The sequence below is a fragment of the Scyliorhinus torazame genome, chromosome 5, assembly GCF_047496885.1.
Source record: "Scyliorhinus torazame isolate Kashiwa2021f chromosome 5, sScyTor2.1, whole genome shotgun sequence".
Lineage (NCBI taxonomy): Eukaryota > Metazoa > Chordata > Chondrichthyes > Carcharhiniformes > Scyliorhinidae > Scyliorhinus > Scyliorhinus torazame.
This window is the reverse complement of record NC_092711.1, coordinates 311,771,146-311,798,006: the sequence shown is the minus strand read 5'-3', so window position 1 is coordinate 311,798,006 and position 26,861 is coordinate 311,771,146. Positions and strand designations below refer to the sequence as shown.

The window sequence follows — 26,861 nt, the reverse complement described above, 5'->3', positions numbered from 1 at the left end:
ATCTTATTCAATGGTGGAGAAGGCTCACGGGCCATAAAGTATACTCCTCTTTCTTGTGTTCTTAAATCTATATTCCCACTCAGTTACAAAATGACAGGTATTAATATTATGTTTGGAATTTGGGTTGATGCACAGTGTCAGGTGCTGTCCATTCCAAGCTCCAGAACGGTGAGCAGGATAAGTACTAATCGGAGAGAGTTGCCTGAGCTTTTCAAGCTGATTTGCAGGTCTTGGGTGCCTTCTAACATCCAAAAGTTGCGATTTCAATACCGCTGATCTATAGAAAACTTTGTAGGATATTTAGAGAAGTTTTAGGGTGTATAGTGTCTAATAGGATTCAATTTATGGAGGATTAAATTAACGTTAAAAGAGGGAGGGAGTTCATTCCGGATACTTATACTTTCCGCCAGTTCTATCGAGAAAATGCTTTACAATTTTGTCCATTTTAGCTTCAGTTAATGACTTTAACTGGCCTTTCTGCTTGGCTTGTTGACAGATGAAGGAATGTTGGGACGATACGCTGAAAAAACAGTATGAATAATATTGATGTTTTGTATTTGTTTTATATTCATGTCTTTGTTACCTCTAGATTTGATTTCCAACACACACCCGTGTGGCTTTTCACAATCTCCTCCGTGAACTTGAGGTCATCTGAAATACTGCTTCCTGCGTACTTACTCACACCAAGTCCCATTCACCTTTCATACCTGTGTTTGCTAACCTACAGTTGCTCCTGGTCAAGCGAGACCTAGATTTTAAAATTCTCATCCTGTTTTTTCAATCTCACCATCATGTGGCTCTTCCCTATCTTCTGCAATCTCTGCCAGGCCCACAACCCCCAACTCCCTGCTGGTCTAATTCTGACCCTCAGTTGACTAGGCCCTAAGCCCTGGATTTCCCTCTCTCAACCCCTCCAACTATCCCTCTCATTCCTCCTTTACTCCTTGCAACCTATCTCTTTGACCAAACATTTGTCCATCTGTCTTAATATCTTCATAAGTTGCTTGGTGCCTAATTTTGCTTTATAACACTCCTTCCTGCAAAGTACCTTGGTACGTTTTATGCTGTTACAGACCCTATATAAATATAAGCTGTTCTTGAACTTGACCGCAGCCCTTGTTTGCGTTGTTAATTTTTTTAATTGTTTGTTCAGGAGATGTGTGAGATATTGGCACGGCTACCTTTTCTTACTTGCGTTTAGTTTCTCCAAAAAGGTGTTCGTCACACCCAGCTGTAGCTGGTTAACTGTGCAACTGGTTTAATCCATTCTCCAAAGCATTGTATTTGATGCCTATAAAAGAGGAGGCTACTCAGTGTCTGATTGTCTGTACTGTAAGTGCTTGCTTGGCTGAACGAGAGTGCTTTTGAAGTTGGGTGAACAACAGAAAGTTAGGTGAAACTGAAAGACTGTGTGCGGAGCTAAGTCTCAGTCGGGGCAGGAGCGGAGAACAGCTGAGTTTCATAACGACAAAGTCGGATCCCAGTTCTCATTGACTTCGCAGTCAGCATCACAGTGAAACAGTCAAGAATCTAAAAAGTGTTGGTTTCTTTTGGAGAGGGCGAATAATTGAGAAACAGCACAAGTAAGTGTAAGTCAGGGTCAGTGATGGCAAACATACCTCAGTGATGGCCCCATGTTTTAATTTTGCCCTCAATTCCTCTGCCTTTTTTATCAGACTTCTTGCATTAAAATAAATACCATCCAATCTTTTTTTTCTTAATTTAAGAGTGCCCAATTTTTTCCAATTAAGGGACAATTTAGCGTGGCCAGTCCACCTACCCTGCCCATCTTTACTTATTAGTCCCTTTTAACAAAAAACTTAAGAATATATAATATTCCCTTACACTAACATTACTTCCCTTACCCTACTTTGTTTACCTGTGTGCATTTCTGGAATCCACAATTATGGGAGGGATGTGATAGCACTGGAAAGGGTGCAGAGGAGATTTACCAGGTTGGTGCCTGGGCTGGAGAGTTTTAGTTATGAAGACAGATTGTTTTCCTTGGAGCAGAGGAGACCGAACGGGGACATGATTGGGATGTATAAAATTATGAGGGGCATAGATACAGTAGACAGGCAGAAAACCTTCCCCTTGGTAGAGGGATCAATGACCAAGGGGCAGGAGGTTTAGAGAGGATATGAGGAAAACTCTTTTACCAAGAGGATGATGGGAGTTTGGAACTCGCTGCCTGAAAGGTGGTGGAGACATAGTTTTAAAAGTATTTAGATGTGCACTTGCAATTTCAAGGCTATGGGCTGAGTGCTGGAAAATGGGATTAGAATAGTTATGTGGTTGTTTTTCACCGACACTGACGCAATGGGCTGAAGGGCCATTTCTGTGCGATATGTCTCAATGACTCTATGATGGACTACCTTGAACTGCTGTGGCCCTTGTGGTGGTGTTCGCACAATGCTGAGGAATTGACAGGATTTTAACCCTGACGGTCAGAAGGTGCGTCAAAGTTCGATGGTGTGGAATAAGCACCAGTAGTCCCACTGATATTGCTGCTCTTGGTGGTATTCGTTGTAATGAAGCGAGGTGCTATTTGAGTAAACCTGAGGTAGCAGTGCGCTATTCCTACTCCTGGTTGGGGGGTAGAATTTTGTTCATGATTGATTCAGATTCTTGCTGTTGAACATTATTGACTCCGTTTTTCAGAACTTGTTTGTCAGGTTGCAGAACTTGCTGCTTGAAGTTGCTTCCCTTGGGGAATAGTCTGGATCTTTCTGAAAAATGCATTGAAATTTAATTCCATCTGGATTAAACTTGGTTCTTAGTTTTGCCTATTCATCCATTCAAACCGCTGTGCTGCTGGTAAATTAAAGTTAATTGTGTGGAGAAGTGTGATTCTCGTAGCTTTGATCTGAAGAGCATTGATAAACTTCAGGCAGTTGTGGTTGATGAGCTTTACTTGAATCACAATAGGCTATAAAAATGCTTTACTTCATGCTCCCAGCTAAGATAGTCTCCAACAGAAATTTACTGTATGCCCATCTCTAAATAAATTCGCAATGGAATCCATATAACATTACATAAATACTAAAAGGTCTTTTCCATTTTCAGCTTGTGACACAGGTCTGTAGTCTCCAAAGAAGGTACTGGACAAACAGTTGAATTAATACATTTTGTTTGGCTAAGTTCTAGCAGGCATGAAACCTTTGGACAAATCTAATTTCACTTGGTCTTGAGTTTGTAAATCTAATGGTTTGTCAGCAATATTTGGAGGTTTGTGTGTTCTCTCTCCCCCCACATCCTCCTCCTCCCCCCCCCTCCCCCCGCACGCACACACACCACCACTCCACCAGGAAGTGTGGTTAGAATCATATACTATGTGGAGGAAGATGGAGAGTTTCTTTGGACCTTGTAAAGTCTTCTTTGAATGATAAAGCTCCCAGGTAGTGATATCACAGTGATTCACAATGGCCTTAATCTCCTATTTTTATTTCTGTACATGGTTAAATTTAATGTATTTTTCATCTCCCAGCCCTGTAAAAGGGTCGATGCACCTTTCAACAACATAGGGAAGGGTCATGACATGATGACATCTTTGACATTAAACTGTCTTAAAGGTACCTTTAGTATTATTACAATTCCCATTGTGGGGCCAGCACGGTGGCACAGTGCCTCATGGTGCCAAGGTTCCAGGTTCGATCCCGGCTCTGGGTCACTGTCCGTGTGGAGTTTGCACTTTCTCCCCGTGTTTGCGTGGGTTCTGCCCCCACAACCCAAAGATGTGCAGGGTAGATAGATTGGCCACGCTAAATTGCCCCTTAATTGGAATAAAATTAATTGGTTACACTAAATTTAGTTTAAAAAAACTTCCCATTGGGGCTTTGTGGGGATGGTTTCATTGGAAAATTAAAAGAAGCTCTTTCAAGGTAGGTAACTTCCCTCTGTACCTGCATGAACATTTTCCGTTTTCAAATAGTCTTGAGGTTTTATAATTTCCATGTGTGCCCACATGTCTCTCCTTGAGCAAGTTATCGGAAGTTGAACCCCTACACAGCAAGGAACCAAGCTTTTAGCAGAGGAAAAGGGAGAAAATTGGGGGAAAAACACAGTTCAAATTGCTTTGCAATATAAATTTATACAGAAATGATAACATTAATATCATTAATTTAGTTGAAATTAATGTTTTCTCTAGGCGACATTCTTCCTTTAATATCAATCTGATTTATAGGACCAGGAGGCAGTCAAGCAGGCCAGAAATTATCTCGAGTTTACAGAAGACTCTGTGCAAGTACCGAGGAATCTAGTGGGTAAGCCCATCTTAAGGAACTCGCTTGAGTAAATGTTATTTATTTTTGAACTTGTGAAATGGAACTGATCCCCATTCCTTCTCCAGGAAAAGTAATAGGCAAAAACGGGAAGCTCATACAAGAAATTGTAGACAAATCGGGAGTTGTCCGAGTGAGAATTGAAGGAGATGGTGATAAAAAGATTCCACGGGAAGAGGTGTGTTGTGCTTTTGTTGATGCATGGTATACTGCTTGTTATTGAGCAAAATGTATCTGATCCAGTCCGACAGAATTCTGATCAATTCAAATAGACTGTACTTGCCATTGAGCTACCAGACCCCAAATTAATCTCTCGTCAACAGCCCCCATCCCCGCCCCTCCATCTCCCTCAGGATCTGACCATACTTGACCCTGGCATTTGTGTTGGCTCTTCCCACCATCACTGCCAGCCCCAGCTTCCTGACAAACACTACTGTTAAGCCCTTGGAATCATCTCGTAAGGGCGATATTTATCGGTAAACTAAAACCCGAGGTTCCAATTGCTGGTGATCGGCAAGTCCTTGATTTCACCATGTTAATGCTGTGAAGCCCAGCACCATAGCGGCACGGTAGCCTAGTGGTTAGTACCGTTCCATCACAGCTCCAGGGTCCCAGGTTCGATTCCCGGCTTGGGTCACTGTCTGTGCGGAGTCTGCGCATTCTCCCCGTGTCGGCGTGGGTTTCCTCCGGGTGCTCCGGTTTCCTCCCACAGTCCAAAGATGTGCAGGTTAGGTGGATTGGCCATGTTAAATTGCCCTTAGTGTCCAAAAAGGTTAGCTGGGGTTACTGGGTTACGGGGATAGAGTGGAGGTGTGGGGTTAAGAGCCGGTGCAGACTCGATGGGCCAAATGGCATCCTTCTGCGTTGTCAATCCTATGATTCTGTGATAGCCCAATGCACTTGAAGTCCAGTGCCTAATATGTGCTGAACTAAACCTGTCCGAGGTTTTGCTAAACTGAATGCACCTGCCTACACTGTGCTACTTGTTGCCTCCCATCTTCTGAGTATCTCTTTTTAAAATGAGAACTTGATTGAGCACACTTGTAAATATGCATCATGATCATGGTTACATGTGCAAGTTTCACAGAAAAATAAAAGGAGTTTAGGGAATTAGATCTCGAGCGGCAGTATGAAATTGCAGAATACCGGATCAGAATTTGACCGTTCCATTTGTCAGAAATCAGTTTCCCTCATCGTACATGACATGAAATCACTGTCATTCTAAAGCAGTATACCTAAGTACTGCATGCATAACGACAGGAAATAACTCCTTTTTAAAAAAAAAACATACTTCTAGTCCACATTTTCATCTCTGGAGTCTGTCCTTGGTAAGAAATGTCTGGCGCAAGCTGACACAAAGAGAAACAATACTCTAAATGAACACCAAATATCATTTGACATTTCTGCAAACTCTGATTTCGATGTGTTTACTTAACAACCTCTAGATTTTACATCTTTAGGCAGGAATGTCTGCAAAATATTAATGTATTATATTCCACATAGCATAATATTCCTGTCTTTACAAATGAGTGCAATGAGATTCGCCAGTATGAATTTGAAAGACCTGAGCTAGCAGACGTTCATTCCATAAGGTATCATGCCTGAAAGTGTGGACTCGGTGGCGTCACATCTCAAGCGTCCGAGGTCGCCCTTTAAGGCATCACTTTTCCATGGAGCCAAATAATCATAACTGGCTCAAATCGCTTCTTTTCAATCAAGTGACCAGTTAAATATCTAATTACCAAAATCAAAATGTCCTAACAATGGAAAAGTAACTATAGAAAACCATGCCAACCCTCTATTTATTTCCTGACTTTACTCTTGAACTAGCAAGTCCAAGTAACCGCCCCATAATGTGGGACCTTAATGGTGGCACGGTAGCACAGTGGCTAGCACTGTTGCTTCACAGCATCAGGGACCCAGGTTCGATTCCTGGCTTGGTCACTATCTGTGTGGAGTCTGCACATTCTCCCCGTGTCTGCGTGGCTTTCCTCCAGGTGCTCCGGTTTACTCCCACAAGTCCCGAAGGACCTGCTTGTTGGGTGAATTGGACACTGAATTCTCCCTCACCCAAACAGGTGCCGGAGTGTGACGACTAGGAACTTTTTACAGTAACTTCATTGCAGTGTTAATGTAAGTCTACTTGTGACACTTAATATTATTATAATAGCAAGGCCTTCTGGGCAACAACCCATGGAATGATTGAACCTGGTTATCTGACTGCACTGAAATGTTTACCACTTCGGTGTAATGAATTTGGTTTAAGGCTTAAAATAGTCACCAGAGAAAAATACAAACATGCACAAATGTTTGAGTTATTTTAGCAGTGATAAAGCTCATGCAAACTTGTCCCAGGCCCTTCCAGACATCTGAGCTATTTTTTAAAAATTAGAATGAGAAATAAGCACCACATTTTTCTTCCTCTCTCATTGTCTCACTGATGTTAGAAATTAGAACCTCCTGAATGTCGTCGTGACCTAACTCGAATAAACATAGGTGAGACAAACAGTGGCTTCAAAATGCAATTTTTATTTCAGTTATCTAAAATGGCCATAAGGAGATCTTATGTTTTCTCACAGTGGTCAGTGTGGAATTTAAAGAATTCAAGCTGCAGCACGTGTAATTAAATGTTACTCTCAGCCTCAGACATGCATGTTCACAAGAAGCTCAATGCAAACTTTTGCCTTAAGATTTTGAAATTTGTTCTCTAATTTTGAAAAGCACCTGAACAGAAACGGTTAGAAGCTAAAGAAAATGTTGCATCAGTACAGCTTGTTCAGTGGTACTGATACATTCTGGAAAAATCAGGTAGGCTGCACAATGCTCGGAGTGTATAGCCCAAATTAACCACATCATCACAACTCGAGACAAAAATATTCCAAGACCACGCTTTTTTTGCGAGCCTTATCCCTTTAAATATTTTAAATAAAAGGTATCAAAAGGACAATTCGGTGGATAAACATTGTCAAGTTATTGCAAAAAGGATTATTATTATTTTTAAAGCATAAACCCTTATTTTAGAAATTTGAGTTACCAGGGAGACTAGATTTAAAATGCAACATTTTGGGGAGAAAATAAAATACAAGTTACACTCTGCAACTACCATTATAAAGAAAAGGTCAGTGAGAAAATTTGACACCTGGGGTATGTGACAACAGGACGCAACAAATTTTGCTTGGAGGCAAGATGTACAATTTTTAGGCAAACTTTATTATGTACTCTGTGTCATACTCTTTTATGTGACAACTTTGTCACCGTTTTATTTTAATATAATACCATTATTTGCAATCTGCAGAGAAGCTCCACAAGCATCAAAAATACTCGAAGCATAGATAGTTGGCTCTAATGAACCTTAAATACACAACATTTTGGCCTCCCTGTTGCTGCAAATCCAAGTTTGGTTTCATTAGCAGGTTTTGAAATCTTGCACCGCACCGTATTGTAATAAAAATAGTAAGAGTAGGCGACATAGTCCTTTGGTTAATCTGATTATGGCTATTACAATTTCATGTCTGGCCCCATAACTTTTAAACTCCCTTATCGATCAATAATCTTCCTAATTTTGACTTGAATATATTTAGCGACCAGCCTCCACTGTCATACTGGCAATTGTTTTGTCTCAAATGTCCTATTGATAGAAGTTATACACGGCAACTTTGCAGTCCACAAGCCTAGTAATATGTAATTAACATGGGAATAAAAAGGGCTGATTATAAATCTACCAAGATTTTAAAATGGAATACAAAGCCAGTCAAATTATTAAGTGGCCTTGTTTTTTTTAAAAAGAAAATCTTTTTTGGTGTGTCCTTTTGCATTTTCTCACTATACTGAGCAACCAGATCATCAAGCACTAAAAGTAAACTTTTAAAGTAAACATAATGTTACAACTCCTATAAGTTGTCTTTTGGGACACTGAAGTACTGTTCCTCTACATTTTGAGTTTTTAAACCTTCACAGATCTGTCACCGTGCAACTAAATGAAGCAGCTGAAACATTTATCAGACTAAAGCCCCAAGAATATCTGTAAATAAGTGCATTGCAGTTGTCAGAATGTTATCAAACAACACTTTTTGAGGTTCGGGGTGCATTCTGACTTCTGACAGCAAGGTGAGTCAGAGCTTATTTGCCAGACCCTTCCCTCTGACCAATCTAACTAAGAGTCTGTGCCTGAAACATAAACAGACCGTTCATCTTTGCCTCTGAGCTGGAAGTCCCACTGAAGGACTTAAATACATCATCTTGGACAACATTTCATGTCAGCACCAAAGAAGTGCTGAACTGCCTGAGGTGTTAGTGTTCAGATGCGATAGTAAATCACAGCACCGTCTGTTTGTTCAGGTAGACGTAAAACATCCTGTGGCACTGCTCAAAGAAGACCAATGTTTTCTGCTGCCTTGTGAAAATTTCTTTTCTCAGCCAGTATAGTTCAAAACACAATAACATTATTTAATCTGCTTGTGGCACTTGCTGTGTGTAAATTGGCTGCCAGGTTTGCCTACATAAAAAGAGATGGAAGTATTTTGAAATAGTTCACTGTAGTTTCTTTGAGATGTCCTGTCAACACGATAAATATATAAATAGGAAGCTAATTCTTTACACAAGGACTGTTATGCTATTTGTAGGGAGTTGGTGACCATGAAACTAATCTCTTGCATGAGTCACTTCAAGAGGTAAATGGGAAGAAAACACTGTTAGCAAAATCGTAATGCTGAGTAAATATTAGACAAAACCTTTTCTACCTACTCTTCTGTGCTGGAAGTCGTCATATTGCAGGCATGGGTTCACCTGCTCCGAAAGCTCCCTTGTGATGAGTTTACAATTTTCCTTTTATTGATTGGAAAAAGCTGGAAATATTTCAACATTAACAAAAGATGTCATCTCATCTCAATAGGTAAAGATTCCCCCCAAATGGGTTAGCACTGCGGCCTCACGGTGCCGAGGTCCCAGGTTCGATCCCGGCTCTGGGTCACTGTCCGTGTGGAGTTTGCACATTTTCCCCGTGTTTGCGTGGGTTTCGCCCCCACAACCCAAAGATGTGCAGGGTAGGTGGATTGGCCAGGCTAAATTGCCCCTTAATTAGAAAAATTGAATTGGGTACTCTAAATTTATATTTTAAAAAATTTTTTTAAAAGATTCCCCCCAAAAAAGCCACGGCTGCTGAACACACCAGGTGGGGGAAATGAATGGTATTGCTCAGCCTTTTCTGCAAAACACGTAGCTAAACATGCAGGAATTTCACATAATTAAAGCAAATTAATTTCTCAGCCGCCATGATCAATGGCGGGGTGTGGTGTGAGTGTCTGCGTGTCATAGATCGAGCTGCTTAAATGAACCAGGACTTGCACGTGTGCTAACCAGGCATGAACTATCTGTTTAAGATTAAGATTAGTTTACAGTACATCTTTCAATGTGTATTTAAATGTTTCGAAATGACTTGTGTTTGTTATAATTTTTTTCCAAAAATAACTTGCTAATCTGGGAGGTTATTTGTTTTAGACTAGGGTTAAATATGACACTTAATCCAAAAATCACTTACAGGGCATGGTTCCTTTTGTGTTCGTTGGAACAAAGGAGAGCATAAGCAATGCACGTGTTCTGTTGGACTACCATTTGAACTACTTGAAGGTAAGAGATGAAAGTTCCCTTAACAGGACTACTGATTTACCGTTTGCTTTCTTGTTTCTGGTCTCAGTATTTTACAGAAGAGGAATTGCTTCACTGGCATCACCACCTATATTGTCAAAATCAAAGCCGGCCAGGGGTAACTTATTGTAACCAAATTTCAGTTAACATTTTCTTTCTCTCTGTTTCAAAGTTTTATTGGTGTATAAACAGTGTATAAACAGCGCAAATAGGTCCTCCATCCCAGTCTGACCTCTCCATTCTTGGCCTCCTACACCGTTCCAATAAAAATACAAACTCAAGGAACAGCTTCTCGGCTTTCAACTGGCCACTTGAACAACCTTCCAGACTTAACACAAAGTTCAACATACATCGGACCTTAAGCACCACTCTTCTGTGGGAGGGCAGGTGCTGTTAACGGAAGACGGCTGCACCATAGCCACTGGGAGTGGAGGATATGTCAGCTGATGCCGGCAATTTCCTAATGGTACACTGCCAGCTGGGTGGTCCACACCATCGGGTCTGCCCACTTTCCTCCATCATTTTCTTGAGCCATGTGAGTCTCCTCGCCTGAATTTTCCATGAGTCCTGCTACTATTATATTGCTGAAGCATTTACGCCTCCCCTGGACCCATCTTTTGCCTCTTGTCCCCTTTTGCTTTTAACTTTGCACGATTATATTTGTCATTTAATCACTCCTGTCCCACCCAATCACAGATCTTCCTCTTTGTTCCACTGTCCCCCTTTCTGTGTCTCTTTATTTTGTTGCAATTTCTCCCTATTTGAACGAAAGATCATAGACCCAAACTGCTAACTTTATTTCTTCGTCCAGAGATGTTGACTGAGCTGCTGAGTGTTTTTATTTCAGGTCCCAACATGCGTAGTATTTTGCTTCTGCTAGAGGGCTTAACATTTTGTTGTGTTTTTCTTTTTAATTTGTTAACAAGTATTTGGTTGGTGCTCATACTTGCATTGAAATATAACCTCAATTATTGTGCCTAATGTGACTTCTGTTCCTAACCTTAACCTAATTATGAAAAATCAAAATCCCTTGCATGTTAGATAGCCATGTCACAATCATGTGTAACACCTTACACATTGACAGCTGGTACATTGATGAGACATTGTTAGCTCAAAAGATTTTTTCTAAAAAAAAAAAACAATTTTAAAAATTGAAGTAAAAGTAAGTAATGAAGTGAAATATCCTGTGCAGTCTCCAATAATTTTCACAGCCTCTAGGTGGCTCCAAAGGAGCACAGTTTTGGGTTCCTCAAACGATTAAGAAATTCAGTAACTGTGATCCCAGTTGGTATTATTACTGGAAAAGTTGGTTGCTAGAGGCAATCAAACATGGCCAATCCACCTAACCTGCACATCTGTGAACTGTGGGAGGAAACTGGGTCACCCGGGAAACCCATGCAGGCACAGTGAGAATGTGCAAACTCCACACAGTCACTCAAGGCCGAAATTGAACCCGGGTCCCTGGCGCTGCGAGGCAGCAATGCTAACCACGGTGCCACCATGCTGTCCTAAACCTAAAACTTATTCCTAACATCTAAAAGAACAAATAAAATGAACTTCTTCTGGGGCCTGTAACAATAACTGAAAGCCAAATATAATACCACTCCTGTTTTTTAAAGACAAGTTTTTGTGACTCCCGTCTACCTCTTGCTGATTGCTTGTTCAGGCCCTGCTGCTTTGCTGACCATGCGCCACCGCCAATCAGCTGAGCATTCCCTTGGATGCTGAGCATTCCCTTGCCCTGCAAATGCAATGGTTCCACTCACTGTTGAGTCTGATTTCAATCCTCCAAACTGATCCTAATTCCACTCCCTACAATGTGTGCTTATGGGCCTGTAAACCTAATTTTAGCTCAGTCCTTTGGGTTTGACCATTCCACAGTAGAGTTTTGAATTTGCAGCTCTTATACCATCTGACTGTACTGCCTTGTCCAACACTCACAGCAACCTACAGTCCACTTACATTTCTGAGATATTGAGACAAAGTTTAGAAACACTCACCAACATGTCTCCAGTAAAATATCCCACAAAAGGATTTAGGTTTCCCATCTGCAAATCTTTACCGCCCCACTCCTGCCTCTCGGAGCTGCAGGCTGCTGCAGTGACACCATTCGATTTCTGCAGGTTTTGGCGGACGTCTTGCACAGCCATATTGCATTGGCAGGAGACGGTGTTTTCTTTCTCCTTGTTAACTCTTCCACTTGCCTATGCCTCCATCCCTCTGTTACCATCTCCATCCTCCTTTACCATGCTACTCCGTTCCTCAATTCCCTGCACTTCCCTGCCTTTCTTCTTCCTCTTACCACTCACCTTTTCTCTGCCCTCTTTACTGTCAACAACCAACCTCTCCTCTTCTATTGCTCTTTCACACACTGTTTCTATATTTTCATGAAGTTCACTTTTCCTCCTCTAGTCTGAGGCTTACTGCTGTTGCCACTGTCGATTTGACTTGGTAATTTGCAACCTTTCCATAGATATATTTTTGAAAACATTACATCTTCCCTCAAAGTCAACCATTTGTAAATTATTTTCCAATATTTAAAGGCTTTTATTTGTATCCAAGATCATGATGTGCAAATTTACATAAACCATTTGAGGACGTCAGCACTTCTAAAAGGAAACCGCAATATTTTAAATTTTCTTTCCTCTGCAATCTATACCATGGGCTTTCTATTTCTCTAATTATCTAGCAACCACACAGCTATCTGACAGCTCGCTGTACACCTCATTTCTCGATTTAATTTCAGGGAGCAGATCTAAAAATCTCTGGAGGACTTTTCCTCGACTTAACCATCTCACACCTGCATGACGGGTACTTCACAGAAGGTGATATCAAGCTCATGGAGTAACTATTTGAGCTAACGATGTTGCAATGTTCTGGCACAAATTGAGTTAATGGTCTTGACAGCAGCTATCATTACATGAGAAAAATCAATAATCATAACGCCAAATGTTATGCTCTTGGTGGCTGTCGTAATTTCATTTCAGCACTTGTTAGTGGGCAATGCAGTAGTAACTGACGAAGGAGGGGAATTCAGGATCACTTCTGCAATGTGCAACAAAGCCTGCATCGACACCCACCATTGACTCTGCACCATCGATTGCGATTGAAACCAGTTTCTCGATCGGAATGTTTTTCTCAGTCACATGCCTTTGAATTTGTTATAGACATCTCACCTCTTGTCCTCCATTGGGTGGAAAAAGAGTGAGAAAGTCCTCCTTTGTTGTTGAATCTTTGAATGCCATGTAGGGTCGTATCCGTCCTGTATATTGATTCATCTAACTGCAGTGAGAAACAATCACAGCCTGATAAGTCTTGGTGTATTTGCTGAGACACATCTTCAGACAACAATTCCGCCTTCCTGGCTACTGTTAAAACGCCAAACGTTATGTTCTTGGTGGCTGTCGTAATTTAATTTTTGTTTTTCAAGTCTTTCAACAAAGTGTCAGCAGCACCTGTCACAGCCTCCTTGATAACTTTCCCATCGATAAATAGTTTCTTATGTTTTACCAGCAGATGGCAAATGTGAAAAGACGCCTCTTTGCTACCCTTGCCTTTAGTCACAGGTTTTGAAAAGACTGACTGTTTAACTCCCCAAATTTCTTCGTCCGAATCACGCTGTTTAAAGGGAAATTTTCTTGAAGTTTTGAATGCATTGTCTTGTGATGACATTCCAGATGACCTTTTACTTGAGGCTACACTCAGTTGACATATGGTCTTTCCTTTGACATCCATAAAATTTGTCTTCCCATTCCTGGTGGAAATGGCAGGTTTTTGCCCTCTTGGTCCCTGGCTCCTTGATCATCATTTAGTCTGCACCCAGCTTATTCCAAGTTTTGGCACCTGCAAGAATCCCATTGCCCATCGACTTTTGGTGTTGTTCGGCAGGCAATGAGCTGATTTTCTCGTCGTTACGAGAAAGCCCTGGTCTTGTGTAATTTGGCATGCAACGACAATAGATTGTTCAAGAACCCGAGATCGACCTGTCGATCACAATTGACTGTTTGGAAACCACTGATCTATGAAGTGTGAGTATGCTTTGCTAATTACTCTTTCGATTTATTCTGCCACCTTCAAAGATCTGTACACATGAACTTGGGTCCCTCTGAGCCTGCACAAGTTAGAACTGTACCATCAAGTATGTATTGCCTCTCGCTGTCCCTTCTGCCAAAATCCAGCACTTCGTATTTCTCCATATTAAATTCCATCTGCCCATTCTGCTAACATATGTGGGCTGTTGCCATTGATTGGTATTATTCTCCCTGTTGCCACTTTTCCAAGTTTGGTACCATTGGCAAATTTTGAAATCCTAATAAGAAATAGAAGGTGGGCTATTTGGCCTCTTGATCTTGCTCCAGGGCCATGGCTGATCTGATTGTGGCCGTAACTACATTTTCCTATCTCCCCCCATAACTCTTAACTCCTTTATGTATCAAAAATATTTCTAATTTTGACTTTAATATATTCAATCACCCAGCCTCCACTGTTCTCTTGGGAAAAAATTCCCAAGATTCATCCCCCGCCTTATCTCCATCTTAAATGGGAGACCCCTTATTTTGAAACTGTTCCCCAGTTCTGAATGCCCTGCTAAGAGGAAACATTCAGAATCTACCTTGTCAAGCTCCATCAGAGTTGTATATGTTTCAATAAGATCACTTCTCATTTTGAATTCCAATGAGTACAAATCCAATTTGCTCAATTTTTTCCACCTAAGGCAACACCTTCATCCCAGGAATCAACCTAGTAAGCTATCTCTGAACTGCCTCCAATGAAACTATATCCCTCCTTAAAGAGAGACCAAAACTGCCATAGTTGCATACAGTTGTGACAAGACTTCCCTTCTTTAATACTCCATTTCCCTTGCAATAGAGGCCTACATTCCATTTGCCTTCATACTTACTTGCTGCACCTGAATGTGAATTATTTGAGCCATGCACCAGGACAGCCAGATTCCTCTGTACCATAACATTCTGTCCATTTAAATAATAATCCCCTTTGCTATTCATGCTGCCAAAGTGGTCAACCTCATATTTTCCCGGTTTATACTCCCATCTGCCAAATCTTTAGTCCCTCGCTTTATCTGTCTATATCCCTTTCATAGATTATCATAGAATTTACAGTGCAGAAGGAGGCCATTCGGCCCATTGAGTCCGCACCGGCCCTTGGAAAGAGCACCCTACCCACGGTCAACACCTCCACCCTATCCCCATAACCCAGTAACCCCACCCAACACTAAGGGATATTTATTATGGCCAATCCACCTAATCTGCACATCTTTGGACTGTGGGAGGAAACCGGAGCACCCGGAGGAAACCCACGCACACACGGGGAGGATGTGCAGACTCCGCACAGACAGTGACCCAAGCCGGAATCGAACCTGGGACCCTGGAGCTGTGAAGCAATTGTGCTATCCACAATGCTACCGTGCTGCCCCTTATCCTGCCCCTTGTTGACTCTTATCCTGATTACAACTTGGCTTTCCTATTTATCTTGGTGTCATCAGCAAATATGGCAGAAATATACTCAACATCCCTACGTCCAAATTATTAATGTATTATTATGTTGTACACTGATGTATGTTGTCAGCACTAATCCCTATTGCACTCCACCAGTAACAGTTTGCCAACCCGTAAACACGCCATTCATCCTGACACGCACTCCTGTTGGTTGGACAATCCCAGACTTGACGTTTAATCAAGAGTATTAAAATCAAAGTGTAAAATAAGTTGAAGTTTTGAAATTGCAGTGTGTATAGTTGCAAACTAAGAAACAAATTAGCCTGCAGTAATCTACTGCGTAATCTTGAATACACAGCTTGTGCTGCGCTGACTGCCCCATGTGCACTCGCTTCCTCTAACATGCCAGTCACACACAAAATGGCCTGCCTCTGGTCTCTGATCATTGGCCAACTCCAACGTACCTGGAAGTACATCCATCGGTCTTGCTCTTCCTTTAAAGCATTTTACACTCCGCACCGATTGAACAGGCTCCAGGAGGACTTGTACACTCACCGCGCACTATGACCGCCAGCACACCTTGGATGCTTTTTCTGGTGCATCCGCAAGCTGGATCGAAACCCGCTGGCCACTGGGACGATCATTTACCCAGATCTGCTTTGTACCCAGCCTTGAATGGGGTATTGCATTTGCACATTCCACACTCAGCATAACCAGGGCAGATTTGAAGATTGTGACACCATCTCCACTCCCGAATCCTTTAGCAACCTGGGATGCATGCCATACAAATGAGGCAACCGATCCACTCTAAATCCGGCCTCAAAGTTTTGCCACATCCATTACACTCCACCTCTGCTGATATTTTGTTTGCATCTTCTTCCTTAGTAAACATGATAGAAAGTACTCATTTGGCTGAATCTTCCAACGAGCGGCAGGCACCGGCAGATTGCCACTCCGCCCCTATCTAATTACCTTGTACTGGAGCTCTGCGTTTCTTACCTGGACTTCCGAACCGTTCTTCTGAGAAATGTGGAGCCTACCTGCTCATGCAGTCCTTCCTTTTGTAGTGTAGGAGCCTTGGGAGAAACCAAACCAAGCCACCCCCCGTCCCCATTGTACACCACTTACTGCCGTATTCTGGTAAATTTAAATGTCCCAGAGCCACTTTGAGAAGGTAAGTGTGTAAGGTGTGTGGGTGAGGGGTTAGGGTGGCAGGTGAGGGGAGGGGCATTGGGGGTTGGAAGGGGATTAGTTGAAGATAAGTTGGGAAGGAGGGCAGTCAGATGTATTGGGATTTGTTTGGACGTTGGAGAGAGTTGAGGCGAGAGGAATAGCCGAGGCGAGAAGAGTAGTCCAGAGGTGGAATGGATAGCTGGGGTTTGTGGAGTGTGGTGGGGGGGGATCATTGAGTCGGGCTGGGGTATTCTGGGGGCCCAGTGGGGAGTTGTGGAGCCAGATAGTATAGTTACCCTGGAGTTGTAGCTGGTTTCAATCCTTCTGACATTTCCTGGGTAACTTCTCGGAGAGTTGGAACCGTCCAAAGTCTCTGACTTTGTTGGAGTTTTGGAGAGTTCCAGGCGCGAGGTAAGGGCCCTACAGAAAGTGAAACATCCCAGGCAATTGCAGTGCAATGGGGCATCCTGGCGCATTTGCCGCTGTACAGTCGTCTGGATATCGGGAGACCTAGGCCATTAATATTCTAGTGTTGCTCAACATAAATCATATTCTTTGTCCCTAATAAGACGCACCCTGTCTCTTCCTACCCGCTTAATAGAAGATATTTGCGGTTTGTGCTGTTTCAAGTGAAATGTACTGATGCTGGAAGATCAGACGTGGTGTTCGCATTATGCTCACTTTTTATTGGGTGAAAGTATCGAGGGATATGGAACAATAACAAGTAAATGGTGTTGAGCTCCACATCAGCTATGATTTAATTGAATAACATTAGGAATAGTAGGCTGTATGTATGGTCTACTCCTGTTCCTTTGTCCCTTTATTAATTTGCCTAACTACCTAAAACCTTCCTCAAACTTTAATCTGTTTTACACCTGGCATTGTGTCTCAAGGACAGTAGTACATATACAAAAATATAATATAGTCTATTATTATTTGACCAGAGTTGCCCCACGTCTAGCAGAGCAACAGTACCACTGTTTGATGTACTTTATCCCTCAACCTAATCTACCTTGTCTTTTTTTTAATACAGATGAACACTGGAATGACAGCTTAATAGCTTTATCCACCATAACCTCTGGCTCTGAAGCTTTTGTAGATGGATAATAGCCCAATTTTTTTCATTGCTAATCCAAACAGACTGGGATTTCCATGCCAGATTGTGTGCTTATGAATAGATTGCGCACTGGATCTTTCCAGTTTTGGTGCCATGAATGTTTTGTTTACAATGCCTGCAGTCAACACCGAAGACCCAATACCAGTACCCCTCACCTCTCTACCCCTGTCTAGGCTGAGCTTTCAAACTTGAGAAGTTCCTATTGATAACTGTAGCCTGTTTCTTACTTTTAAGCCAATCCTCTATCCACCAATTATACTTTATCTCTTGCTGCAGAGTTCCTTAGCTTCGTCACCAATAGATGACCTGTTGCAAGGTACTGAAATCCAAATAGAAAACAGTTGCATTTTTCTTGTCCACATTGTCCTGCAATGAGTTACTTCAGCACAGCTTATGTTGCCTAAATTCATGCTAACTGGATAACATTTCTGCTGTGGTCATCCATTTAGAACCGTTAGAATTGTTTCAACAGTTTTCCCATGTCAATATTATCTCTTGACCCTTTCTCAAGTAATAGATGTTTCATAGTAAGAGTATGGAATCCATTCATATCCACATGATCTGGCATGCAAATTCCAGTCTGTTTGGGTTAGCAGATGGCTGTTGTCCATCTGCAAAAGCTTCAGAAACCCAAAAAGCCTATTTCTAAAGATATTACTCACACTCAATGTATGATCTCATTGGCTGAAGGGATAAGTGCAAATTAATACTTGATGCCCATTTTGGCACGTATACATCAGCTAAAGTGGTTCCATATCAGGCCAACCTGAAAAACATTTGCCTGTAAATGAGGCTTTGAGGCTTTGAGCTGCAGCATTATGTGTTCCAAATCTCATGTGACCTGATTTGCAACAGTTGGGCATGGTAGATCTGTGTGCAGCGAGCGCAGCCAAAATATGTCGCTCATCCAATAAGTTAATGGATGCATTTCCCGTTCTCATTGCATGCACCCCCACCCACCCACCCACAAAATTCAAGTAGCATAAATTATCAGCCAGATTATATTTTGGGAATAATGATGGTGTGAGCATTAGTCAAGTCCTGATTTGTACGTTCTGGAGATACTGATATGTAATTATCATTCGATTGAATTTGGCCATCCTCAGGGTCTTTGCTTTTTGTACAGGAGGTTGACCAGCTGCGCATGGAACGTTTACAAATTGACGAGCAACTTCGGCAGATGGGTGCAGGATTGAGGACCCCTGCAAATCGCCCGGACAAGGAAAGGGGTTACTCGACCGATGAAAGTACAAGTTACTTGCGTGGGGGCAGGCCCTACAGCAGTCGAGGGCGTGGCAGACGAGGTCCAGGCTATGCATCAGGTTTAATATTCTTAATTTATGTAGCCCCAGTGGGAGAAACATCGCTATTTCGAGCAACTATTGCAGGATTATTGGTCTTAGATTTTAAAACAATTTTACTTTATCAAATTCGAATAAATGTGAGGCATTTTTTAAGTTACCCAGTGAAAAATTATAATTGCATGTTTTTTAACTCCCAGCCTCAATAGTGATCCATTCAACCTGACCTTATTGAGTAAGGTCACTTGGCCCTTTTCCATGCATCCATTTTTGCTACATCTACAGGGTTCTGGTGAGACAACATCTGGAGTACATTTAAGAAAGGATATACTTGCATTGGAGGTGGTACAGTGAGAGTTTTTGTAATGAGGGAATTGTCCTCAGGACAATTGTCCTGAGTAAATTGGGTCTAAATTATCTGGATTTAAAAGGAATGTGAGGAAATCTCATCAAAACTTACAACATTCTGAAGGAGCTTGGTTGAAGAGATATTTTCCTGCTGTCCGGGGAATCTAAAGCATAGTCTCAGGCTAAGAGGCCAATCATTTAGGACTGAGATGAGGAGAAATTACACCACGTGTATCGAATGCCAAAGCTGGTGTGACGGGCCATGTGGCCTACTCCTATTTCTTGTGTTATTGAATCACAAAATCAAAGAAACTACAGCGCAGAAGAGGCCCTTTAGCCCATCGAGTCTGCACCAACACATGGAAAATACCTGGCCTACCTACCTAATCCCATTTTCCAACAGTTGGCCCATAACCTTGAAAGTTAGGACGTCCCAAGTGCTCATCCAGGATGTGAGGTCACCCACCTCTACCACCCTCCCAGGCAGTGTATTCCGGACCATCACCACCCTCTGGCTAAAAAGGTTTTTCCTCACATTCCCTCGAAACCTCCTGCCCCTCACCTTGAACTTGTGTCCCCTCGTGACTGACCCTTCAACTAAGGGGAGCAGCTGCTCCCTATCCACCCTGTCCATGCCCCTCATAATCTTGTACCTCGATCAGGTTGTGCCTCAGTCTTCTCTGCTCCAGAGAAAACAACCCAAGCCTATCTAACCTCTCTTCATAACTTAAATACTCCATTCCAGGCAACATCCTGGTGAATCTCCTCTGCACCCCTCCAATGCAATCACAACCTTCTGATAATGTGGCGACCAGAATTGCTCACAGTACTCCGGTTGTGGCCTCACCAAAGTTCTACACGACTCCAACATGACCTTCCTGCTTTTGCAACCTATGCCTCCATTTATAAATGTTCTCCAAGGCAGCCTTCAGGGCGCGCGACAACACAGAATCGCCGAGCAGAAACTTATAGCCAAGTTCCGCACACGTGAGTACGGCCTCAACCGGGACCTGGGATTCATGTTGCATTACATTCACCACCACCACCACCACCACCACCACCACCACCACCACCCCCCCCCCCCCCCCCCACCACCATCTGGCCTGGGCTTGCGAAATCCTACCAACTGTCCTGGTTTGAGACAATTCACACCTCTTTAACCTGAGGCTACCCCTCTCTCTGGACCTGTAAAGACTTCATTACCTGCAAATGCTTGCATTCAAAGTATCGTTTTGCATCTTTGACTTTGTCTGTCTATATCTTTCTGGAACCTACTTCTTCATTCACCTGAGGAAGGAGCAGTGCCCCGAAAGCTAGTGATTTGAAACAAGCGTGTTGGACTTTAACCGGATAAGGACGATAAGAGAATAGTGTAGATGGGCTTCAGAGTGGTTTCACAGGTCGGCGCAACATCGAGGGCCGAAGGGCCTGCACTGCGCTGTTATGTTCTATGGTGTTGGAAGACTTCTTACTGTGCTCACCCCAGTCCAACGCCGGCATCTCCACATCATCGATTTATGAAGGCAAGTGTCCCATGTGCCTTTTTCGCCACCCTATTAACCTGCCTTCCTGCCATCAGAGATCAATGGACAAACACACAATGGTCTCTTTGTTCCTCGGAACTTCCCAGTGTCATGCCGTTCATTGAATGCTTCCTTGTCTCCTTCCAAAGTGTATCACCTCACACCTTTCAGAGTTAAATTCCATCTGCCACTTCTCTGCCCTTTTGACCACCCCGCCTCAATCTTCCTTTAACCCTGGACACTCAATTTCACTGTGAACCATGCACCCATATAGTCATCTATGTCGTTTATATAAATGGCAAATAATAGGGGATCCCGCCCAGATCCCTGTGATACGCCACTGGGCACAGGCTTCCAGTCACTAAAACAGCTGCTGAAAGACCCACCATTGTGTAATGCTGAGTTTCCCATCTCTTTATCAGATGGTAACTGCTGCTTATGGTTGCTGCCAGATATCCCATCTTCCTGGCTGAAGAAACTGAGAACTCCCAAATGAAAAGTTTAAATGGGAATGAAATAACTTTTCTTGAACAAGCGTTTTGCAATCTGGAATTGATCTTTGCTTTCCTTTCTTCCTGGCTGCGAAGGTAATAACTCTGAGGCGTCCAATGCCTCTGAGACTGAATCCGAGCACAGAGATGAGTTAAGTGATTGGTCGCTGGCGCCGACAGATGAAGAAAGGGAACCATATTCACGCCGGGGTGACAGCCGTAGGCGGGGCAATCCTGGGCGTGGCCGAGGTGGAGGGCGTGGCCGCGGGAGCAACAAAAATCCATCAGCAACTTCAGGTAATTAGCAAGAGTATACTATCGCCAACTCCATGCATGCCAACTTTTAAAGAGAGATTTAGCAATCATTTTTGGTGCATCCAAATCGAGAATATTAAATGTGTACCTGGATAATGTGGACGCGTTCTGCGACTGGACAGATAGTGTGTGCTTCCATAACTGCATGACAGCAGCGTTTTGAGGATTGGAAATACCAGAAGTTAATTTTTTGTTTGTGTACAGGTTTTTATTACTATTTGACAGCTGCTGATTTCCTTTAATTCTACTCTGCTGTCTAATCTAAAATTATTTTTTTGTTTGGCATTTTAGATGAATTCTTGAGGGCAGACATCCGTAAACGCAATTCATCAAGAGACTCAAAAACTAGGACGACAGATGGCTCATTGCAGGTAACCTTTCAATTATGCTTTTGTGTTGCAAAGTTCAGATAGGCACAGTTTGTAAAGACTATGTTGTATTATTTGAAAGGTCTGGAGTTACGTCTGGCAAATTACAAGTGTGAAGATCGTTTCTTTTGACATAACATACATAGAAGCATACAGAGAATAGAAGCAGAAGGAGACCACTCGACCCTTTGAGCTGCTCCACCATTCATTATGATCATGATTGATCATCAAGTTCAATACCTTGATCCTGTCTCTCCCCTCCCCCCATATCCCTTGATCTCTTTAGCCCAAGATCTAATTGCTTCTTTGATCTTCAAGAACCAATTGTTCATAGTTCATTTTCTTGAATAAACAGGTCTGAAATATTAACTAAAACAGACCAAAAATTAAGATTTTCAGCTTTCTAGCTATTGTAGATTTTCAAATGTCATACCTTTGATTTCCTCTATGCTGGTTTCCGGGAAACTGCCAATGCGAGGGAGGCACGGTAGCACAGTGGTTAGCACAGTTGCTGCACAGCTCTGGGGTCCCAGGTTCGATTCCCAGTTTGGGTCATTGTCTGTGCGGAGTCTGCATGTTCTCCCCGTGTCTGCGTGGGTTTCCTCCGGGTGCTCTGGTTTCCTTGCACAGTGCAAAAATGTGCCGGTTAGGTGGATTGGCCATGCTAAATTGCCCTTAGTGTCCAAAAACGTTAGGTAGGGTTACTGGGGTGGGGTGGAGATGTGGGCCTGGGTGGGGTGCTCTTTCCAAGGGTTGGTGCAGACTCGATGGGCCGAATAGTCTCCTTCTGCAGTGTAAATTCTATGTCTATGATCCCAAGGTAAGGGCACCGCTGTCATTGCAGAAAATATAGATTTGTTTACCAAAGTGAAAGATCCAGTTTGCAAATAGCAGTAGCAGAATTCTCCGGTCCACCAGCCACGGGTTTCACGGGCTGCGGGGTTCAATCTACCCTCCGCTTGTCAGTGAAGTCACCCCACACCGCCAGGAAACCCACGGGCAGGGGTGTGCTGGCGGCGGGAAAATCGATTCGCAACGGTCGGGAAATTACGGCCAGAATCTTGTAAAAGAGACGGGAAAGATATGTGTCACTGCCGGTTGGGGTTTGTTTTTTGAGGAATAAAATGCAGAGCACTGCCGTTGAGACGTGGTTAATTGTAGTGGGTTTACAGAGTGATGTTCAATTTTCCAATGGTCCATCATAGCACCATCATCTACTGCCTTATACAAATTTACATTGTGGCGCATCCATGTCTTTTTTTAATCCTTTTCCACATGCATTTCTGTTTGTTTGTTCGATCAGTAAATCAGTGGAATATTATAATGAAGCACTGTTTCCCAACCAAACCTTAACCCAGGATGGGAATCTTTTTCACTGAGTAACTGATTGTTTTTTTTCCCTTTTTGTCTGCTGTGTACATTTACTAAAATGTTTGCTTGTATTTGCTGTACACCGTTTTGGGTCATTGGCATTGGGTTTCCCTTCGAGTGGGTTCTTTTTATTTCTCTGAGAATAACGTGTCAGGAGCATATCTCTACATTCTTAGCCTGGCAGATTTAATGGAAGGTACGCTTATTTGAACATTTGTTCCCAGCATGTTTTAAACCTACTTTCTTGCTTTTCTCTTTTTTTTTTTTCTGCTGGCCCTATCAAGATTGGGAAGCCACTATATGGGGAATCACAGGTATGAAAGAGTTGCCGTCATACGTCCCGCATTGTAATGCAGCGTGGCAAAACCATTTATAGTCCGTGACCTTGCATTTATATAGATAGCATCCTTTGATCGAATCCAGTAAATTCTCCCAAGGCAGCTCACAGACCAGTTGGCTGGTCCGCAACGGTTCAGCAGTTGGGTGGCTTGATTGAAAACATGGATTTGCGGAGGTTTTGAAATGTGAAGAAAGAAGTAGTAAGGGGGAAGGAGCTCGGGTAAAGAGTCGCTCGCTCGTTCATTTGATGAACATTGGGGCTGGCGTACCGGGCATGCCAAAGCAGATCGAATGCAAGGACATGGGAGTGGGATGTTAGGCTGTCAGTGATTGGAAGGGTAGACTTGGTTGTCCACAGAGGGATTGGATTTGTAAACCAGGTCAAGGTGAGAGCCAAATGAAGTAATCAAGGACGAGGGCGATGGATAAATGGGACTTAGCACGGCAGGGTGTGTGTGGGGCAGAGCTTGAATAGAAGGCGAATGATGATGAGCACTGGAAAGATTGAAGGCGCTTTCCAGATGAAATCTGTTTGACCAGTCATTAGCTTAGTTTAAGATCCCTCCATCAATAGAAAACAAGAATGAATCCATTCTTTAACATTGACATTTGTTGCAGTAGCTGTGGGTTTGACCTGTTCAATCTGTGTCAAACCACGAACTGTGAAATATCAAGAATATGCATGAAAAATCTGCGTGTTCAAGTCATTGGCCTTGCTGAACTCTTCAACAAAGTACTAATTTTATCAATTATTTTTGTTAGTTCTCGCGAGTTCCAATACTGCGCCTTGCCTCTAAATGTTCTGGCTTCAACATTTCATTTCTGAACGCTCTCTGATTTGTTCCAGATCAGAACTGACAGCAATAATGAGAGGAGTGTCGTGACGAAAGCTTCACACAGCCCCAACGTCTTTGGCGAGAGCACCCGACAACGTGTGGGCAAGGAGCGTGCTCAGAAAAAAGAGAAGTCCGAGAGCCCCACAGACAACCAGCAAGTGCTGGTCAATGGAGTATCTTAAAAGCGCATTCCTGTGGAGTGATGATGTTCTCTCTCAATTTCCTTTCATTAACCATACAAACCGGATGCTTACATGTCATTTAGAGAAACCTATTAGGCCAAAGACATAAAAACTCATTGGTGCACGATTGATGCACACGGTCCCACTTTGTCTTTTGGTGGACAGGTGGAATATTTGTGATGTAACCATTTTCATTTCACTTAGCAAAACTCCTTTTTAAAAAGAAAATTAAAAACAGAGTATATTGTTTGATCTGTGCCTTCAATATAACTTGCCAGAAGGGGGTAACCTTACTATAGCTGCAGAAATCAGGGAAGCTAAACGAGCAGAAGACAGTTACATTGTATTATACATGTATGTAGATAAAAAGTGTGGTTAAATATTGGGGAACCTTTACAGACGAATGCATGCTTTTCATGATTTCATGATTTTCCTTATATATGCATCTAGCTGAACAGTAAAGGATCAGAAATCCTTGCACTGAAGTTTGTACGGCATTGATCAGTCTGTTGGAGGGCACTTTTTTCTTTACAGCTCTAGCATTTGATGTACAAGCGTAAATGTAAAGAATTAAATAGTGTACTGTTTGAAAGGCATAAAATGTCTGAAGATTGTTGCCAAACTGATGATTTGTAGTTATTTATTTTTTGGGAATGTACAGTATTTGGGAGGAAAAAGCTTTGTTTATGTACCTGTCCACTATGGACTATTGTGTTAACTTAGTGTAGATGATTAACAAAGGTAGATTGACCTTACAGTATATGAATCTGCAACAGGGGCAATATTTTTCTCTGTACATAGTAGTGAAAACAAATAATTTGGTTTTATGTTGATATTGTTTGGTTGAAGTGCAATATATTTTGTATGCAAGCAGTTTCAATTAATAAAGTTTGATCTTCCTCTGCTGACTGTCAGATAAAAGTTACTTCCCGCTAATTTGCGACAGTCACAATTTGAGTGGCAGTGGTTGCATAAAAAGCAGCAGTACGCAAAATACAAGATTTGCAATGTTTTTTTATTCAATTTTCATTCCTCCCCGTGTCATTTGATGAGAGGAGCTGCGTCAACTTGAATGTTTGTGGTCGTAATGACGGCGAAACTGTCAGCATTCGCTGGCGTTACTCCTCTCAAACGAATGCAACTTATGGAGTCTGGACCAGCACAGTTAAATGCCAAAATCTAGAAGTTAATGCAAGTGATTCCATTGCACTTCTTCAGAGGGTGCAATGTTGAAGTCTCCCCAGAATGCAATTAATTGGAAATCGCTAAACTAACAAAAACTTGTCCTTTTACACCCCTCGTTTCACTTTTGGTAGCACAGTGGTTACCACTGTTGCTTCACAGCTCCAGAGTCCCAGGCTCGATTCCTGGCTTGGGTCACTATCTGTGCGGAGATTGCACCTTCTCCCCGTGTCTGCGTGGGTTTCCTCCCACAAGTCCCGAAAGACATGCTGTTAGGTGAATTGGACATTCTGAATTCTCCCTCAGTGTACCCGAACAGGCGCCAGCGTGTGGCGACTAGGGGATTTTCACAGTAACTTCATTGCAGTGTCAATGTAAGCCTACTTCTGACACTGATATAAGATTTTTTTTATTATTGCAAAAACCCTTGATAAAGTTAAATCTCGTTGAAAGTGGTGTAACTATTTTAATAGTGTGCAAAGTGCATAATTACAGCTGTAAAACCTTTCTGACCCTGAAAAACCAATTTTACATAAGAACTAGGAGCAGGAGTAGGCCATCTGGCCCCTCGAGCCTGTTCCACCATTCAATGAGATCATGGCTGATCTTTTGTGGACTCCGCTCCACTTTCCGGCCCGAACACCATAACCCTTACTCCCTTTATTCTTCAAAAAACTATCTATCTTTATCTTAAAAACATTTAGTGAAGGAGCCTCTACTGCTTCACTGGGCAAGGAATTCCATAGATTCACAACCCTTTGGGTGAAGACGTTCCTCCTAAACTCAGTCCTAAATCTACTTCCCCTTATTTTGAGGCTATGCCCCCTAGTTCTGCTTTCACCCACCAGTGGAAACAACCTGCCCGCATCTATCCTATCTATTCCCTTCATAACCTTTATGTTTCAATAAGATCCCCCCTCATCCTTCTAAATTACA

General features: G+C 42.5%; 1 protein-coding gene across 6 annotated transcripts in view; it reads left to right on the top strand.

Annotated features, from left to right (window-relative positions):
- The window catches only part of fmr1 (fragile X messenger ribonucleoprotein 1), a 75,736-nt gene extending 50,089 nt beyond the window's left edge, over positions 1 to 25,647 (top strand). For 3 of the 6 annotated variants that reach the window (XM_072505923.1, XM_072505926.1, XM_072505924.1), the window contains 8 exons: positions 4,184 to 4,262; positions 4,349 to 4,458; positions 9,819 to 9,905; positions 18,796 to 18,991; positions 21,429 to 21,629; positions 21,939 to 22,018; positions 23,671 to 23,700; positions 24,573 to 25,647. In XM_072505923.1, coding sequence (XP_072362024.1) covers positions 4,184 to 4,262; positions 4,349 to 4,458; positions 9,819 to 9,905; positions 18,796 to 18,991; positions 21,429 to 21,629; positions 21,939 to 22,018; positions 23,671 to 23,700; positions 24,573 to 24,743 — 954 coding nt within the window. In that variant the 3' untranslated portion in view covers positions 24,744 to 25,647. The remainder of the gene's footprint in view (positions 1 to 4,183; positions 4,263 to 4,348; positions 4,459 to 9,818; positions 9,906 to 18,795; positions 18,992 to 21,428; positions 21,630 to 21,938; positions 22,019 to 23,670; positions 23,701 to 24,572) is intronic. The other 3 variants (XM_072505927.1, XM_072505925.1, XM_072505928.1) reach the window with 3 other exon arrangements.
- The last annotated feature ends 1,214 nt before the right edge of the window (positions 25,648 to 26,861 follow it).